The sequence below is a fragment of the Cydia splendana genome, chromosome 5, assembly GCF_910591565.1.
Source record: "Cydia splendana chromosome 5, ilCydSple1.2, whole genome shotgun sequence".
Taxonomy (NCBI): domain Eukaryota; kingdom Metazoa; phylum Arthropoda; class Insecta; order Lepidoptera; family Tortricidae; genus Cydia; species Cydia splendana.
Window position 1 is genome coordinate 24,976,663 of NC_085964.1, and position 18,923 is coordinate 24,995,585.

General features: G+C 38.0%; 2 protein-coding genes and 2 long non-coding RNA genes across 4 annotated transcripts in view; 2 read left to right on the plus strand and 2 right to left on the minus strand.

Annotated features, from left to right (window-relative positions):
* Positions 1-1,748, minus strand: part of LOC134791036 (uncharacterized) — a 195,956-nt gene extending 194,208 nt beyond the window's left edge. The window contains exon 1 of the long non-coding RNA XR_010144234.1: positions 1,509-1,748. This is a non-coding gene — a long non-coding RNA (uncharacterized LOC134791036). The remainder of the gene's footprint in view (positions 1-1,508) is intronic.
* Positions 887-7,476, plus strand: LOC134791004 (uncharacterized). Its single transcript, XM_063762054.1, has 4 exons — positions 887-1,122; positions 1,165-1,266; positions 3,214-3,293; positions 5,709-7,476. The coding sequence occupies exons 2-4, from the start codon at positions 1,179-1,181 to the stop codon at positions 5,937-5,939; spliced, it is 399 nt and encodes a 132-aa protein (XP_063618124.1). The 5' UTR covers positions 887-1,122; positions 1,165-1,178; the 3' UTR covers positions 5,940-7,476.
* LOC134790364 (uncharacterized) lies at positions 6,387-12,345 on the plus strand. Its single transcript, XM_063761133.1, has 4 exons — positions 6,387-6,395; positions 9,147-9,366; positions 10,696-10,778; positions 12,008-12,345. Exons 1-4 carry the CDS (start codon positions 6,387-6,389, stop codon positions 12,203-12,205), a joined length of 510 nt encoding a protein of 169 aa, XP_063617203.1. The 3' UTR covers positions 12,206-12,345.
* Positions 12,346-13,650: 1,305 nt separating this feature from the next.
* Positions 13,651-17,174, minus strand: LOC134791035 (uncharacterized). The gene is made up of 2 exons (XR_010144233.1): positions 16,938-17,174; positions 13,651-13,891 (listed from the first exon to the last, which is right to left on the minus strand). It is a non-coding gene; the product is annotated as an uncharacterized LOC134791035 (long non-coding RNA).
* Positions 17,175-18,923: the final 1,749 nt, after the last annotated feature.

The following is an 18,923-nucleotide window of genomic DNA, read 5'->3' on the forward strand; positions in this document are numbered from 1 at the left end:
TTTTAATTCCATACAAAAAAATGACGTCATAACTCCTCTCGTTTTTTTTTATTTGTTGGTGCTTCGGGTCAAATTGTTTCTAATTTTCTAAAGATAAATCGTACCGATTTTCATACCTTTAACACCATTTGCAGCATTTTACTGAATTTATCGGTCTACCGCCGGCGCTATTAATAACCTGATTTTTTTTTAAACCACGCATTTCTGAGGCCGAAGTGCTATTGCTTAGAGCCGCCAATTATACAAATAAAAATTAACGCGAATACTAAAAAGATCAGTATGGCAATTAAAGTTTCGAAAAAAAAAGGTACCTACTGGAAATATTTGATTGTGATATAATGATCAACTGGTAAAATATACGAGCATTTAAAACGCTACATGAAAAATCGCTGCATTAAAAAAGACGATTAATGAAATTTGCGATCGTGATAAAATGCGATGTGAAAAATCGCTACTCGGAAAATATGCTTTTGTGAAAATTGTCTAACAAATCCATACATGATGATTTGTAACACAATTAGAAACGTTCATGTACTAATGCGCATTAGGATTCAGATAAGGATAATTAGGTAAGTCGTGTAACAACAATATGAGTAGGTACTTGATAAATATTTTTTGAAGGTCGTCTATACTTAAGGATAAAATATTTGGATCTGTTACGAAAAAAAATTACACAAAAAAGAAATCATACACGTATGATAAGGCGATTAATTCGATAATAATAACTCGGCATTATTGTCAGTACGGCAAAGATGGTCACGCTTTTACCATGTATCATCAGCTCATCATCATGGCCATCGCCATCAAAAAAGTAATTGCAAACAAAATACATAATGACACGATAAAATACAGGCATTATATTCGCATACAGAACTTAATCTAATCATAATGAGGCAATAAAACTGAACGTATTCGTTTGAAATTTCAAGCACATTATTTTATTTGATACAGTGCATGGTATAATTACTATACTTATTAATGATATAAATAAGGGAAGCAGTTGGCTACATGTCTTTGATACTGCGCGTCGTACTGTAAAACGACGACAGAAACTCATTCGTTATAGAAGCCTTGGGTCTGCAATTTTTAAATATAAAGACGAGTTTTTTCAGCGCGCCCTCCCCGCCGCCGCCGCCGTAGCCGCCGCCGCCGCCGTAGCCGCCGCCGCCGCCGCCGCCATGTCGCCGCTCGCCCGCTCGCTGCTCGCGCTCGCCGCGCTGCTCGCCGCCGCCGACTCCCAGTACGATTGTGCCAATACAACTGGAGGTAATTACTCATAACTTTTATATTAGTTTAATTCAAATTCAAAATAATTTATGATATGTGCACATATAGACACACATACACACACAGGTACATACACATATATATACAGTGTGATTTCTGGGTCGTGACCCAGAACCACTTTTTCTGACTCGGTAAATGATCCACATTAACATATGGTAGTATTTGATTAAAACATAATTACTTTAATTATTCTTATTTTTCAAGTAAAATTAATGTTGTACTAAGTAATTATGGTCACCCTATGACTTTTGACATACGCTGTATGGAAAGCGACAAGACGTCACATTGAGTAGGGTCACCAAATTGTATGCAAAAATGTTTTTTCCTACTTGTCATCTGGAAAATAATCATCATTATTGGTGATAAACAATAATTAACAACATCATTAGGCTCATCTTTGGATTCTGTATGATGTCTGGCTCTCTTGCTCCACGACCCCGAAATCACCCTGTATACAAAATAATAACTTGGATTGCCCAAACCGGCAAACTAGCATTTAGGACATAAATCGATTTGTAGCTTGCTGGGAATTCATTCCTCACGTTTTATTAATGGTTCTAATTTGATCGGTTTTTGAATGTAGGTATAGAAGGCATACAAAATGTAAGTAAAAAGTTAGGAGCTATTAAACTCTTATTTGAAATTTGGTTTTCGTTTACAGCAGCGGTCGGCAACAAGCGGCCCGCGAGCCCACCTGGCTATTTAGTATGTAATATTGTCAAACAATAATGTCTGATAAAGTCACACATATTAACAAAAGTGTGGCCCGCGTCAACTTCCTTAACTATTATGTGGCCCTTGGCTGCTAAAAGGTTGCCGACCGCTGGTTTACAGCAACTCAAAAAACTACTTATAGACTACTTATAATAGTTATAATAATTAAAAAAAAATAAAGACGATAAAAGGAGCACAGTCATACACAATATCCATGTGTCATAGTGTGCGTGTGTGTAGTGTGTATCATAGTGTCAATATCCATAAATAAAAATGGGAACTACCTATGTACATTGTATACAAGGTGATTCAGGAGGCGTGAGCAGGACTAACACTGCGCATTTCGTAAATTATAAGCAACTGTTTCGTATGAGTATTAGTGCGGTTAACGTTAATTTTCTAGTTGTGTTGAAAAAAAAAGTTATTAATTTATTTTTGACATGCATGGTCACCCTAAAATTAGAATACTAAACTATCGATATTCTGTGTCAAATTGAATGTCATCACCACGTCATCACGGTCTGGTTACTTTTGAAAACTCGTATCTCACTCAAGTTTGACAGTTTATTTCTTCGTAATCAAAATGCTGACATTACGGTTAAAGACTTTAAAGAGGTTTTATGTTTATTAATTAGGTCTTGTAGGGTAACCATGATTACAGAGAATTAAATTTGTCCTCACTAAAAAGTTAAAAAATAGGAAAAAGTGTGGTAGTTTCACCTAAATACGACGGTGATCGATCAATTATCAGTTACTGAGTGTGCAGGATTAGTCCTGCTCACGTCTCATGAATCATCCTGTATGTCGGCGGCCGATAGTAAGATCAGGCATATCGTGAAATTCCTAGGTATATCGTGAAATTCCTAGGCATATCGTGAAACGTGAAAATCTTTGACTCGTTCCCTGAGTCGACGGAGCCCCGCTGCGCGGGGCTCCTATTTCTGGGCAGTTTGCCTTTCGGGCATCTGAAGCAACCTAACGAACCTATCTTACCTATATATTGGTTTAATGTGACTATCCTCAAAACAATAAACAGGAACATTACGATCTGCCTGATCTTACGATCGGCCGCCGACATATATATAGCGAAGCGCGGTCGTCCACTATAGTCTATAATATAAAGAATTCCCGATGGCGCGTGAGTTGAAGCATAATTGATTGTGAATAATTTAAATTATTCATTTCGGTATTATGTATTATATAACTTTCCAGGTGTTATAACCGAAGTTTCATACAAATTCAACAGCCCATTTTATGTACCGTACGGTGTGTATGGCCAAGTGCATATTCCGGTAAGTTTATTGTTATTTAACTAAAGAAAACGGTTAGTAAGGAAATACAGGGCTGCCCAAAAACACGTAGACACAGCTTTTTACCAATCTTTTCCTTAATTACAACAATTACCTTGAAAATGAAAACTTCGATCATTCAACTAAAACTCAAAAGCAGAAATAAATTATGTTTCTAAATATTCTCCTTTCGCTTTAATACAGAAAACGCAAATCTTAGTATACATTATCAACAACATGCCGCAGTATGCGCAGTAATAGTATTTTACTATATTACATACCGTCGGGTGATAAGCAAAAGTCACTAAGTACTATCAAAACATTAAAGTAACAAAACAATGCACTTTATTACACTTGTAACACGGTTTATTGTCCAATAATTTCAATGGTGTTAGTTAGTGACTTTTGCTTGTCACCCGACGATACATTCCTAGGACAATAAAGTAAAATATGAGCCAGACTACATGTAATTGTTGGCCGAGGCGAAGAAGAGGTTGACAAACATGTGCCAGGTATCTTATTCAGTCCAAGGTGTGTCTATTTTTCTGTTCGACGGAGCGGAAACGGCAACTTCGTTTAGTGCAGCGTGTCACAAGGCCCACAAGTTGATACTTTCTGAATGGAGGACAAAAATAAATAATCAACGTATTTTTGGACCTGCCTGTATGTCTACACTAGCTGTTGCCCGCGACTTCGTCCGCGTGGACTCTTATCTTGAACATTTTGCATCTTGAGTACCTATAATTTTCATCGATGCAAACTTTATAAAACAAACTTTTTATATAATGCTAATGCCCTTTTACCAAGTTTGAAGTTCCTAGCTTGAAAGCTTGATAAAAAATGGTTTGATATTCATACAAACTTTAAACTGCTTTTTCACCACCGTAGGGGTTGAATTTCCAAAAGCGTCTCAATCAATTTTTTTGTAATCAGCTATTACGCCTTTCTAAGACGTTTCAAAGGATTCGTAATGGATTCAAACTTTCAACCCCTTTTAACCCTGTTAGGGGATGAATTTTACGAAACGCTGAAATTACTTTTCCTGTCTTTTAATAATGTCCCCAAATACAAAGATTCAAGGCCCGCGTTCGAATAAATTTTTGAACAAACTTTCAACCCCATTTCACCACCTTAAGGGATGAATTTTCAAAAACGCTGAAATTAGTTTTCTTGTATTTTAATAATATATCTTTTTACGAAGTTTCAAATTCCTAGCTTAAAATAAAACTTGAACCCCATACAAACTTTCATCCCCTTTTTAACCCCCTTAGGGGCTGAATTTCTCAAAATCGCTTCTTATCTCTCGTACACTTTAAAAATGTAATCTAGTGTGCAAATTTCAACTTTCTATCTTTTGTAGTTTCGGCGTTGATGAATCAGTCAGTCAGTCAGTCAGGACACTTGCATTTATATATATATATATATATACAGGGTACAGGGTGATTCAGGAGACGTGAGCAGGACTAACACTGCGCATTTCGTAAATTATAAGCAACTGTTTCGTATCAGTATTAGTGAGGATAACGTTAATTTTCTAGTCGTGTTGAAAAAAAAATTATTAATTTATTTACGACATGCATGCTGGTCACCCTAAAATATGAATACTAAACTATCGATATTCTGTGTCAAATTAAATGTCATCACGGTCTGGTTACTTTTGAAAACTCGTATCTCACTCAAGTTTGACAGATTATTTTCTTCGCAATCAAAATGCTGTCATTACGGTTAAAGACTTTAAAGAGGTTTTATGTTTATTAATTAGGTCTTGTAGGGTAACCATGATTGCAGAGAATTAAATTTGTCCTCACTAAAAAGTAAAAAAATAGGAAAAAATGTGGTTGTTTCACCTAAATACGACGGTGATCGATCAATTATCAGTTACTGAGTGTGGAGGATTAGTCCTCCTGTATATATATATATATATATATATATATATATATATATATATATATATATATATATATATAATATAGAAGATTGATGTATATCTACATATATATGTATTGATAAATTCAAGTATCTATTTAATCCTCGATTATGAAAAATATGTTTATACTTTTTCTCTATTAATAGTTTCGTTGCTCTTACAAGGAATTTACCAATTTATTTATGCCTCGGAGTTTTTTTAAAGGTTTCGTACCTCAAAAGGACAATACGGAACCCTTATAGGAAAATTCAGGAGTCTATATCAGTAGGTATATCTGTCCATCTGTCACAGCCAATTTGCTCCAAAGCTACAGGACCGGTTGAAATTTGACGCACATAATTAAGTAATCCTATTATGTCATAATACCTGTACTATTCTTAATAGTAACTACATATTTTCATGCAAGCCGCAGCAATTCGAATGAAAAAGAGGGACGATTTTTAAGCCTTTAATAATAGCTGCTATTATAAGTTAATAATTTTTGATTGTAGGATGTTTGTTTTCAAATATTCAAAAGAGCACTGATGCATAGTGGGGAGGAGGTGCGTGCGTGCAACATTGAACCAGGGCATCCTCCGCCGAAGATCGGGTTCATCATGTGGCCCTACGGGCCGTTGGAACCTGTGTCTATCGATTCGTGTGAAGATCCTAATGGCTGTATGGTTTACATCACTGAGTACTGCACCTTGCCACATCCACCACCACCTCACCAATTCCGGTGAATAAAGAATATCGTGCATAATTATCAATAATATAAAAAAGCAATAGCTCTTTTATTTCTGTACCATATCCAACTTTCTCATTGTGACAATATTTATGAAATTCCTAATTTTTCATTACTCAAATTTTACATTTACATATATTAATCAATTAAATTGTCAAATAATATAAATGTAATACAATTAAAATAAAACCCTTTATTCCAGCCTTTTACAGTTTATTATATATTATTTAGGTACATATGTAGTTATTATAGTTATCGTTGTTTAATTTTTATGGTCATACAATTAAGATAAAAAAGATAAAAGATAAAAAATAGTTTATTCAAGTAGGCATATTACGAGTACAATGCGCTTATGAACGGATACTAAAGCTATACCAGCTCCAACCCTACACCTCTGCCTCGAGAAGATTTAAATGCCCCCTCAATTTGAGGAGGGTATCCCAATATGAGACCGGTAACAAACTCGGCGGGACACATCTTTTCAAAACATTATTACATCTTTCAAAAAACATATCAAATTCTTACAAAAGGAAAAGAAAATAAAGTCAATAAAAGAAATGAGAATACATAGTTAAGTAATTTCATTTTACAACATAATTTTGTATTTAACGAGTATGAAATACACCCTTTAGGTGCGTGCGTGCGTGTCTGATAAGGTGGAACGAAATTAACATTTTTTAAACATAGCTATTAAATAGTATGTCTCATTTTTTATAATTTAAAGAAAAAATAATCGAACGAGCGAGCGAAGCGAAGCGAAGCGAATTATGGACTGAAAAAATCCGAACTTAAAAATGATGGGAACCAATAAAGACCCTTTAAAATATATACTTACACACATTTTTTCAAAACAACACTTCTTCTCTTTACTTTACAAAGGTAAGCTTCTAATCACACGTAAGAAATCAAAATAACACTTGGAATAAAACACTTAGCTAAATGGTTAAAGAACGTTAGATTCTATAAGCTTTCAGAATAATCCTTCAGGTATAAGCCTTCAGGAACGTGGCGAATTAGACACGAGGTTGGCTAACGTCCGATCTCTAGCGCGGCTCGATCCATTCTGCTTTAGGAGCCTCCCCGCTCCCGCCTTTAAGTCAAGTAGGCAAACCTGCTCGACCGGTCTACCAAGTACCAACATAACGACAAAACTGCCAACTCGTGCCTACGTTCACCCAAGAGAAACCTCTTGACGTTCCAAAGCCTTCTACCTGTCATCTTAGTTCAACAACACGCCAATAGATGGCGCCACTCTTTACGCTACTCTATTATTCCGTTACAACCAAGTAATACGTAGCCAAACATTGTTAATCGACTTTCTACAGGCGTCTAAAACTGAACTATAACGCTGCAATACGTCCTCCTGGATTCACGCTCCGACAAGTGTAAATAAGACCTAGCTCGATAATACCGCGTAATATTAATCCATCACCAAGAAATACATAAGTACCTACTATGCCAAATATGCTAAATGCTAAGTATCAAAATATTTATAGAGCACCAACCTCATAATTTGTTTACATTTGTTTAGGAGCTGTAAACATTGCAGTTTTTCGTATATACAACGCTACACGTCGACTTCGCACATTGTCGTAATTATTTACGAGGTTAAATAATAGTTTGCGAACCTCACTCAGTATAGACATTATTCATATTATTTAAAATAAACCCCTTATAATTCTTATAAACCGCAAACAATTTGAATGAATGAGATAAATTGACAACTGACCATTAGCTTTTTTTTAAATCATAGACAACAACGAAATATCTGTCAACAATTTTTGGCTAGCCAGACTCTATGGACATTTTTGAGTTCCATTTTATTTAATTTCTACTATTTTATGTCGCACCATAGGCGGCAATGGATCAAAAATCGCCTGGATTTATTGCAAGGTCTGTGGAGCCCTTGACTGATAGATTTGAGCAAAGAGTAGTATGTATAATATATAGGACAAAGAGAGCCCTCGCGTAGAACTTTTTTGCATCCATTTTGAAGTGGAATTTAACCAGAAATATCAACCTCAATATCAGGGGGGAGGGCATAACTAGCGTCTAACTATGTTGCGAACGCAAAAAACTTTGACTTTGAAGAAAGGCTTCAGGATATTTATTAATACACGGAAACAGATTAGGTACTTTTAATTTGACTGTTGATGTAAATAAATTACCTATCATACACGGCTGCAATAACACACAATTGACCACGAAACACAATTACACGCAGCAGGTTGTGAATCTACCCGCCATAATTTTTCAAATTTTTTTGGTAATAAAGTTCTCAGCAACTATGAGGGCGTATGAAAACTTTGTTTCTTTTAACATTGTAAAACTGAAAGTATTTTTATTTATCTGAATTATGTCATAGTACAGACTAAATGGGGTGTTATAATATTTTGAGTTTTATTTGACAAAGTTGTTTTTTTGTGACAATCGCCTCTATGGCAACGATGGCCATAAATAATCTGTTCTAACAGATGTTTTTTTGTTTGATCCATGCCCTGGATACAAGACTTTTAAGACGTTCTGACGAAATAAAGTGAAACCATATAAAAAAAGTTTAGCGTTAAGTAATATAGATGTCGCTATTTTTAGAATAAAGTGCTTTATACACAACTGTCCCTTCCCTGGATTTAAGTCATCATAGAAATCATAGAGATTCAAATAAACTGTATCTGTGCTAAGCGGGCGGAATATTTCCTGTCAAATGCCTATATTATATTTATATTATTTTATTTTTATCTTGCTAATTATTTCAAAATGGTGAATTTAAAGACGATATTATAAAAGTGCAAACCGAGCACTTTCATTTGATACTAAATTCGACCATGTTTTTTGCAAATAAAATGACCAGAATAGCAAGACCTCTCACAAACAGCTTTTTGGCCTTCTAAGCTCTTCTACCTCAATAATTCCTTGATCGAGCCTGCTCATAATTTAATGACTAAAATATAATGCCCTTAACTACACGTTTACCCAATTTTATTTAAATTAGAACAAATTTACTTAAGTTCTTGAGTATCAAACTATCTTCTGACAGTTCAGCTTAAAAACATCGAAATGCCGGGACGTGCCGCTAGCCAGCCGCGTGATCCAAGTCGAATGTAAAAACTTCACTTCGTTTCGCTCGCTCGTTCGATTATATTTGTAGATTAAGTATAAAACTTGAACGAATTAGATTAAACAATTATCTATGACCGATCATTAGCGCGCTTTCAAAGACATAAAGCAGCAGCATCCATTAGAGAGGCTTCAGTATGCTGCTGCTGGTGAACAAAGCTTAGTCGAGTCTCTCCAGCGCACCCTCCCCGCCGCCGCCGCCGCCGCCATGTCCGCATTGTCCGCGCTCGCGCGCTCGCTGCTCGCGCTCGCCGCGCTACTTGCCGTCGCCGAATCCGGAGATTATGACTGTGTCACGAAGATTATTGGTAAGGTACCACTACACGTTTAATTTTATCGCAATTTTTTTGTTTACCTATACTTAAGTTCCTATTATGGAATAACTTATCGCACTTTTCATTAGACCCCCTCTTTCCCAGAAACAGGTTGAAGTCTGCTTGCTTAATTAATGTTTTTTTTCACCACACCAACTGGTAAAGGCTCTCTTGATTGTTCAAAAACTGATAGCAAAGTTGCATTTTGTTCACATGTGAGGCAAAATCAAATGCAAATTTTGAGTTTTTTTCTTATGTTTGCTGGTAGAATTGACTTTTGAATGATAAATATTTAATAACATTTCTTTAGATTTGATTTGGTTCGATTTTGTTTGATATCTTAGTTAATATTTTCTTCGGGTTGATGTGGTGAAAAATTTTGTGTTTCACTCCCATAATGTGTTTTTGGGCTCCCAACTCAACTATAATATTCATTTCGAAACGGTTCAGTCAAGTATAATAATTCGATTTTAAACTGTTGTGAGACTTACTATTTTACGGTTTAGACTCAATTGTTTAGTCACTCGCGCGACATGTTTCGGAGAGCCTAGGCCCCCTTTCTCAACCACTAACAGTGCGAGCAGCGTTCACGACGGCCGTGTATCGCGTACTGCGATACACGGCCGTCGTGTATCGCAGTGCGCTGCGTCGCACGCTGCGATCAAGAGGACGGAACAAAACCATAGCTCAAATTAATTATTTGTTTCATTTGTTTTATTAAACATTGCTTCATAAGTCAGAAACGCGCATGTGTCACCTTTAAAATAGCAACATCCATAGACTACGAAAACCACTTAGCGTTGGTTGTTAATAGTCTCCATAGACTACGGTGGCCAAAATCGAGAAATACAGTCTATAAATTGAATTTAGCAAGGAACAATTAAATACCAGGGCATCATGAGTTACGCGAAGGTGTCGTTTATCAACTCGCCGGGCCGCGGCTCCCGGGGCGCGTACGAGTATGAAGGTATCGCGGCTGCTCGCGTATCTTAGCTGTATAGGTCTTTTAGGTTGTTTACCTAGATGATTCTACTAGTTTAAAGTATTATTTCTGTTAACTCGTAGAAAAAGTATTGTATACAATAGTGATATAATAAAGCTTTTCAATCTCGTAGCTTCGTGGCCTTAAAACGGTACTCGACTGAAAAGCTCTCCATTATATCACGATTGTAAATATAAAATAGGTAACTACTATTAATTATTAAGACAGAATATTCAAATTTTATTTAAGAAGCGCTTAGGTAGTGTACGATCTTAGCTTGAAAATGAAACTCGACTCTAAATAAGTTTAACTTCATTTCGCACTTCTTTTTTTATTTACAGGACGAACAAAAAAACATTCCCGCAGCATAAAGAGTTATTCTCCATTTTATGTTGCGCATCCCGGACACAGAATAGATACTCCCGTGAGATAAAAAAATTATAATTATGTATATTAAATATATTAATTGTTGTAACGTTTGGGAGAGACTTATGGTGACATTCCATTTCCAACTGCAGCTGCAATACTGTCAATTTTACTATGGAAATTGACAATGACAGCGACGCGTTCAGTACCGGTAGTGCAGCTGCGGTTAGAAATGGAATGTCACCATTAGACACTGGAAATTGTTGATGGTTGTAAACAAACCACAATTTAACCACCTTATTCATTTCTTCATAAAACTTAGAAAACCATGTTAAATTGAGCCTCTTTCTAAGAAACACAAAGGTCAAAATAACAGAGAGGGACAAACAATTATCTATGTCTTATTAGAGTGGGCGGGCGTTAGTGTGTAAGTGCGGACGAGTCGCCGCTGTATCTGTCAATATCCGTGATAAAATAAGTTTTTGGCAAAAAATTCATTTTTGGTACAAGCTTTTATCGCTGACTGTACTTTTCTTACGACAGACAAATAATACTCATCGAGTCAATTCTAAAAACCCCTAACACAATTAGGTTACGTTGTTTCATCACAGAGTTCCTATGGCCACCTTCTGTCTCCATCATCAGATCAGCTCTATGGTACCATAATATTGCATTGTCATCCGATTTATACATGCATGCAAAATTTCAGCTCAATCGGAAACCGGGAAGTGGATCAAATTTAACTTGCAAGATTTGATTACACACAGACAACGGTCAGGTGAAACTAAATAAAAGCTTGTAATGAATGACGTTCGCCGCCGCGCCGCCTTACTGCCGCGATTGTTACTCACTCATTTTATCAAAGCAATTGACAGATACGACGGCAAATACGACGCCGCAGCAGTAATTAAGGTGCAGTTGACATCTAAACGTCACCTTACGCCGAAGATACCTAAATTATCCAAAGATAGCTCAAACATAATTATGACAAACAATACAATATGACTTAAAACTTTATGTCCAACAAAGGGGCCGAAAGGGACATGCCTAAATTATGGGACTTAGTCAATCTGTGTAAGAACATCCTATAATATCTATCTAAATTATGTAGTGAAGTTACATTTAGAGCACATGTTTCGATCATCTTGAGATCAGAAACATATCGCGCTAAATATATGCTTTCAATAGGTAACTTTAGCCGGTTTATTATTTATTTAATATTAGTATGACTCATGATGATTTACTTAAAAGTAATTATAAAAGTATACTCCTTGTTTTTTTTTTCAGAGAATTGAGAGGATTCCATTTCTAGACCAAGTTGGACAAAACGTAACGGCATGCAACAACAAGCCAGGCCACCGCCCGCCCACCATCAAGGCCTCCCACCCTGACCAGTTCTCGTCGGTAGACATCGACCCGTGCGAGGATCCTTATGGGTGTATAGTCTATGTCACGCAGTATTTCGAGTATCCTTCTGACACCTAAGCATTTAATGGGGTCGCTTGTACCTACGGCCGAATGTTCTTTACAAAGCGTTTAAGAGTTTTTGTTGTTTGCAACTCTTGAGGCAACATCGCCAGTTGAATAAATCATAAGTAAAAATGTTCATGAAATTTAACTTAAAACTATTTTTTGACAATGGCAATGAACATAATTTGTGTTACGCTCTTACGATATATCCTGCCCTTATAAAGGACTTTAGGGTATTACTAATTTATAAATAGGTATAGTATATATAGTATGGTGGTGGTGGTACCTATTCAATATTCATAACGGTTCGGCCACGACATCGAGCGACTTGCGATGGCGGGAGCGATAACCATAGGTTGGAGCGAAAGTCGCAAGTAGCTCGATGTCGTGGCCGAGCCGTAACTATAATTAAAATGAGCACCTTAATAATATTTAGAGCACGTTATAACTAGCCCAAGGCCAAGCGATATATTTTGACTAAGGTGTAGAGTTTGTGAAGTTAGGGGTTGTAGAGTTAGAAGCTTGGCTCTACAAGAGACCTGATAAGTTTTTGAGAGTGCGAGCCTTATGGTTTCGTCTTGGCAACATTTTACATAAAAATGTTTTTGGTGGGATTTCAGTTCTTTTTGTAAGTTGCTTATGACATTCTTCCATCCCCTAATTTAAAGGGCTGGGGTTAATTTATTATTAATAATCCCGAAATACGTATCTGGGGGCATCTTTTATCCGATCTGCTTTTTACTGATTCCTCATACAAACCCCCTTTTCTCCCCTAACGCCCCTTCGCGGGCTTGGTTTCCGCGACTCGACGTCATATTATTGCGCCTATTTTGCGTGGTGGGTTGGCGGCACTATTCCTGCCAACCCAACTATACCAAGAAGCCTAGCAGACCACGTTGCTGCGTTGACGTTGCCGACGACTTCTGGGAGAGACCCCGGGGAGCCGAGGTGTTGTGCCCGGTATTCATCATCCTGATGCTGATCAGCGAGGCGGCGCGCTTGCGCATCATGGCAGAGAAGCTGTCCACGCGCGCCTCCGCGAACATATTTAAGATATGATGGAATATGTTCGGCGAAAACTCACAGCAGCCCATACATTGTAATATTTTTGTATTCTTATTATAAATTACAATAATAACAGATATTATTAAAATAAAAGAACTGCTTGAATATGTGCATTCGATAAAAAGATATACCAGGTCATGCATTGGCCGGGTTTCATCGTGTACAGTCTTTAAGTCATTTATTTGCGAAAGATAGGGTATACAGTATAGGACGTAACATCATAGGCTTTGAGTGAGCCAAGCACGCAAGCTGTACGCAATATTTAGAAAAACAAAATAAAGTCTTCTTATTAATTCCTACAGTTATTCTGCCAGTAATTTCTGAAAGTTGAAGACATTTTCATAGAATTCGTATTAAAATGAATATGTTATATTTTAGTCAAATGAAAACTCATAGCCATTGCACGTTTGTTATATTAAGATTTAAGATGCTTACGAAGATAACTCAGTAGAGGATGTAATTCCATTGTCACAGTACAAGATACCGCCACCGACACAGACCACTGTTTTCATAACACTCGAATCGAAGGTACATCGGTTGCTCGTCAATAATTACGGGCGGGTGTCGGTGCGGGTTTTGGTTGCACAGCTTTATCTTTAAACCAACGAGAAACAATATTTTTTCGCGGCAAGGGTCCTGAAACAACAATTATAAAATATTGTAGGAAAATTACTTATTTAATCGTATGGCATGCTCAAAGAAGGACAATCAGAGTATAGCTTTGAGGTCGCTAAGCCAGGCAACCAACTCAGGCGTGACTGAGGGCCCGATTCGGATTATGAAATATACATCTATTAGACATCACCAAGATACGATAACGATATGTTTAAGATCTAACCTGTCAAATTTGACATTTGCGCGATTCTGGAGATACTCTTGAACGATTTCCACAGGATATGACATAGATATCTAATTCACATCTAATAGATATCTTACTCTGTCTAACGTAAAAGTGACATTGGTTGTCCGAATTGCGCTGCAAAAGAGAAGTAGTTGATATCTAAACTATAACGTATCTAGAATGGATCTAGTACGTGTCGTCTCTTGTGAATATCTTGAAGATCGAATACGGCAGTGAGTCCAAATCTTCAGCTGGAATACAAGTGAAGGGACAGCGTCGGAATATACGATCAGTGGTCTGCTCTTCCATTCATTTCATTTCATTTCATTTTCATTTCATTTCATTTCATTTCTTCCTGACAGTGACTGCACTCACAAAGTGGAGAATCTTTCCGACCCCTATTCCGGCTTCATAGGGAGAGGGAGAGGGAGAGGGAGAGGGAGAGGGAGAGGGAGAGGGAGAGGGAGAGGGAGAGGGAGAGGGAGAGGGAGAGGGAGAGGGAGAGGGAGAGGGAGAGGGAGAGGGAGAGGGAGAGGGAGAGGGAGAGGGAGAGGGAGAGGGAGAGGGAGAGGGAGAGGGAGAGGGAGAGGGAGAGGGAGAGGGAGAGGGAGAGGGAGAGGGAGAGGGAGAGGGAGAGGGAGAGGGAGAGGGAGAGGGAGAGGGAGAGGGAGAGGGAGAGGGAGAGGGAGAGGGAGAGGGAGAGGGAGAGGGAGAGGGAGAGGGAGAGGGAGAGGGAGAGGGAGAGGGAGAGGGAGAGGGAGAGGGAGAGGGAGAGGGAGAGGGAGAGGGAGAGGGAGAGGGAGAGGGAGAGGGAGAGGGAGAGGGAGAGGGAGAGGGAGAGGGAGAGGGAGAGGGAGAGGGAGAGGGAGAGGGAGAGGGAGAGGGAGAGGGAGAGGGAGAGGGAGAGGGAGAGGGAGAGGGAGAGGGAGAGGGAGAGGGAGAGGGAGAGGGAGAGGACAGCATTACCCAAGATAGCTGATGCTGAACCCTGGTAGTACCTATTGGAACTCAGGTTTGGTGCAACATAGACAAACGCTGTTATGGTCATCTCTCGTCGCGTCAAACTGCTGTCAAGAAAATTTAATATCTTGCAGCAAATGGGCCGCTGCCGATCAAGACTCGAGTGACGATAACGGCGATGTGGCTACCACTTCTCGAGTTGACTACGGATTTGCCGTGTAATAATTTTCTTGTACTTTGAACATTAATATATCCTGCTTATTAATCGAAAAATGAAATATGTACCTATACTTATGCGCCACGGCGACAATTATTCAAACTTCGATACGCGTGTGGAAATTTTGCAATTTGTTTGTTCACATGCGTTATGTCCAGGATACTTGTGTTAATTTAAGAATAAAATAATTATCATTCAACGTTGTAGTTTTATTTTGTAACTTTTTCCTGATCTAGACTTTCTCGTCGCTCAGCGACAATATGTTTTCGAATTCCGTAGATTAATTTCCAATGTGCTCGATAGTCGTGTGAGGCACGAAATCTGTGAATTTTTTTACTGAGACTGACTGAAATACCTATCTTAACACATTCGTGCGTTTTCGTGAAAATACGATAAAGGACTCTTATTTTCTGTAAGTAGGTATACGAAAAATAATGAAAATGTTACTGGTATTGGCCATTCCGATTCTCCCCAAAATGCATCAAATTGAAAAGTTTGTTGTGTCTTGGAAGTTACTCTACCTGTGAATTGATTCATAATAAATAACTTTTGACAAATAAATAATAAATTATAAATCAGTAGGATTCCATAATTTCATGGTCTTCATTAGCAGTTCTACTGTACTGTACCAAATATCGCATTTTGAAGGAAAACTAACTAACAGCCTCTAAAATTAACTAGAAAAATCTTCATTATTATAACCTGCTATTTCATAAAACCATGAACATTTCGTTTTTAAAAAAAAACGGCCAAATGCGATTCCTGCGTATCGCGCACGAAGAGTTTCGTACCATTACGCAAAAAACGGCAATAGAATGATGTTACATACTTGTATGGGAGCCCCACTTAAATATTTTGTTTATAGTATTTGTGGTTATAGCGGCAACAGAAATACATTATCTGTGAAAATTTAAATTGTCTAGCTATCACAGGTCATGTTACAGTTACAGCCTGATAACAGACAGACAGACAGACATACAAACAGACAGACAGACAGACGAACGGATAGCGGAGTCTTAGTAATAGGGTCCCGTTTTTACCCTTTGGGTACGGAACCGTAAAAAAGAGTTGTATGGAAACTCCCAGTGTACCTATTTAGCTTAAGATTATTTTAGAGCGCACCGCCAACAAACTGTCTCACAGTTTGGCGAAACATTAGATTAAGGTACCAAATATTGTATTTTATCTGTAAAATTTTAAATAAAATAAAAGATAGTGCCCTTCTGATGGTATAGAGCCAGATGGTCTTACATTGGTTCCTTAGCAGAAGGGTCGGTGCCTCGCATAGGGGACGCTTACGAAATACTCTGCCTCGGAACCAATGTATCATTTTATACCAGTTGCGGTGGAGGCTGGATTGTACTTTGTCCAACAAATCTTAGCAATTCAACGGGGTAACGCTGCCAGTGTCATGGGGACGTTTGGGCCGGCTACGGTCAGGGGTCAGCACCATAGCCTAGTTTAAATTAGTACCCACTTAAGTTTGACAAAGCCTGTTGCGAATCCCATTATTTGTAACGAAGCATGTAGCTGATTTACTTTTGTGTCCACTTGACGAAGCGTGCGCTGCTGATCACAACTATGGATGGACTTGTTTCTGTTTATATTTCATTCCTCTTACCTGAATAAATGAAAAAGACTAAATTATTAAACTTTGCTTTTACCAATTGTTTTTGTGACGCAATCGTAGCCTTCTTGTGCGTCGGCGTCGGCGGCGGCGAGCAGCGCGGCGAGCGCGAGCAGCGAGCGGGCGAGCGGCGACATGGCGGCGGCGGCGGCGGCGGGGAGGGTGCGCTGGAGAGACTAGACTTTCAACGCCAGTAGCCGACTAAAGTCTTGTCAATAGATGGATCTCTGTTCTGTGACTGCTGCCGTTGTTTTATAGTATGCGATACGCTTTAACTAACTGCCGGAGCCAATCATTTATATTGATCAAATTGTTCGATTTTAAAGTTTCTTAAACAGGTTACCGTATAAAATTTTAAATACTAATTTGAAAAGGTATAACTTCAAAGGAAGAGCGGTGTCTCCTGTCACAGGTATATTATACTTACTAGGAGACTCCATTAACTGTATTGTTAAAACGAAACCTTTACCTAAATATATAATTTTCAATTTTCAATTTTTCAAAGGTCGAGTTTAGTATTAAGTTGCCTTCATTAGATAATTAGGTACAGTAACTATTAATTAGGTTGTGAAAATATATGATCATTTGTTTCACGTAATGCGGAAGGGCATGGGCCAAGGGGACCCTAGCAACATCCACCGTAAGCGTGTTACACTTTTTAATTCAAGTTATATTGGAAATTCACCAGTTACGGTTAGTTTTGCTGACTATGGAATTTGCAATTGTAACGCTTTTTACATATACCTATATCGCGTAACCATTTGATGTGCTTGAGTGCTGTGAGTCAGCTAGGGTCCCCTTGACCCATAATATGGTGGAAAGATTTGCTGGCTATGGATGGGGCCTTGGTGGCTCAGAGGGCAGGCGCTGGAGTATCGATCCAGAGGCCGTGAGTTCATGTCTCACCCAAGACAGTAATTTTTTCACTTTTAAATTTATTCTAAGGTTGACTATTTAAACAAAGTCCTTATTGAATTTTCACGGTTAAAGAAAACCGTGGCATTCTTTTCGTTCAGTGAGCTTAAGTCGATTAACCAAAGCGAAACTCTAAAGGCCCATGGTGCGAGTTTCTCGCCTCGAACGCACGATTATTGTAGCACGAGAAAAAATATAGTATCATGTAAACTAAACATACGATATCGTACTAAAAGGAGCGATAATCGCCTCGCCTTTGCTGATTGGATGTCTCCGTGTAAACAAAATTTTAATGCGAGAATCGTATTTCGAGATTTTCGAGTTCATGTTTGTTGGAGTCTCAATTTTATGCGTGTTTTGGGACATTTTAAATGTTTTATTAATAGCCAAAACGCACAACAATATTTTTCTTTTCATACAGTGTCTTTTGTGATGTTTGACCTTAAGTACTCTAAGGGTGAATTATGTAGGTCAGAACTGAACAGCTTTTACTGTGGAGTGTGGAGCTAACCCCGAAATCGCGAAAAATAAATCTGCTTTTTCCATAGAAAACATTGACGTATTATGACTTCGAAATTTATGACAACCTACCTACCTACCATGGAGTAGGTAAAAGTTCTTTTGCATGACCTACATATATGTATTCACCCCTCAGAGTATAGTAAGATATCAGATACTCGTATCACAGGAACACCGTGTAGGAATACTTATATGTTGTTTCCCGGCAACTTATTTTTTCTTAAAAGTAACGTCACGTTATTTCAGCCAAGAGCCAATATTAAAATACTCGTAAATGCAACTTAAAATATATTAAAATTAAAAATAATGTGTAAAACATGAAATATTCATTAAGAACATTGACAGCATAGTGAAAAGATTAGACACGTAATCACGTAACTTGACAGGTAAAACTCGTATGAAAATCGGTTCGCACCGATTCGTGCGATACTCACACGTATGTGAAAAAATGTCATACGATAACCAGTTTAGACGAGTCGAGAAATCGTATGCAAATATCTCCCTAGAATGCAGCTCCCCGTGTAAACTATTTCGCCTGGCGATAATCTCCGTTCGAGTATCGCATGACATAATCGTAGGCGAGTTTTTA

Coding starts and splice junctions, on each gene's coding strand:
- LOC134791004 (XM_063762054.1), top strand. CDS start 1,179: ATGTCGCCGCTCGCCCGCTCGCTGCTCGCGCTCGCCGCGCTGCTCGCC. Junction 1,267..3,213: donor TTGTGCCAATACAACTGGAG/GTAATTACTCAT, acceptor ATAACTTTCCAG/GTGTTATAACCGAAGTTTCA. Junction 3,294..5,708: donor ATGGCCAAGTGCATATTCCG/GTAAGTTTATTG, acceptor TTTTGATTGTAG/GATGTTTGTTTTCAAATATT.
- LOC134790364 (XM_063761133.1), top strand. Junction 9,367..10,695: donor CTGTGTCACGAAGATTATTG/GTAAGGTACCAC, acceptor TTTTATTTACAG/GACGAACAAAAAAACATTCC. Junction 10,779..12,007: donor GACACAGAATAGATACTCCC/GTGAGATAAAAA, acceptor TTTTTTTTTCAG/AGAATTGAGAGGATTCCATT.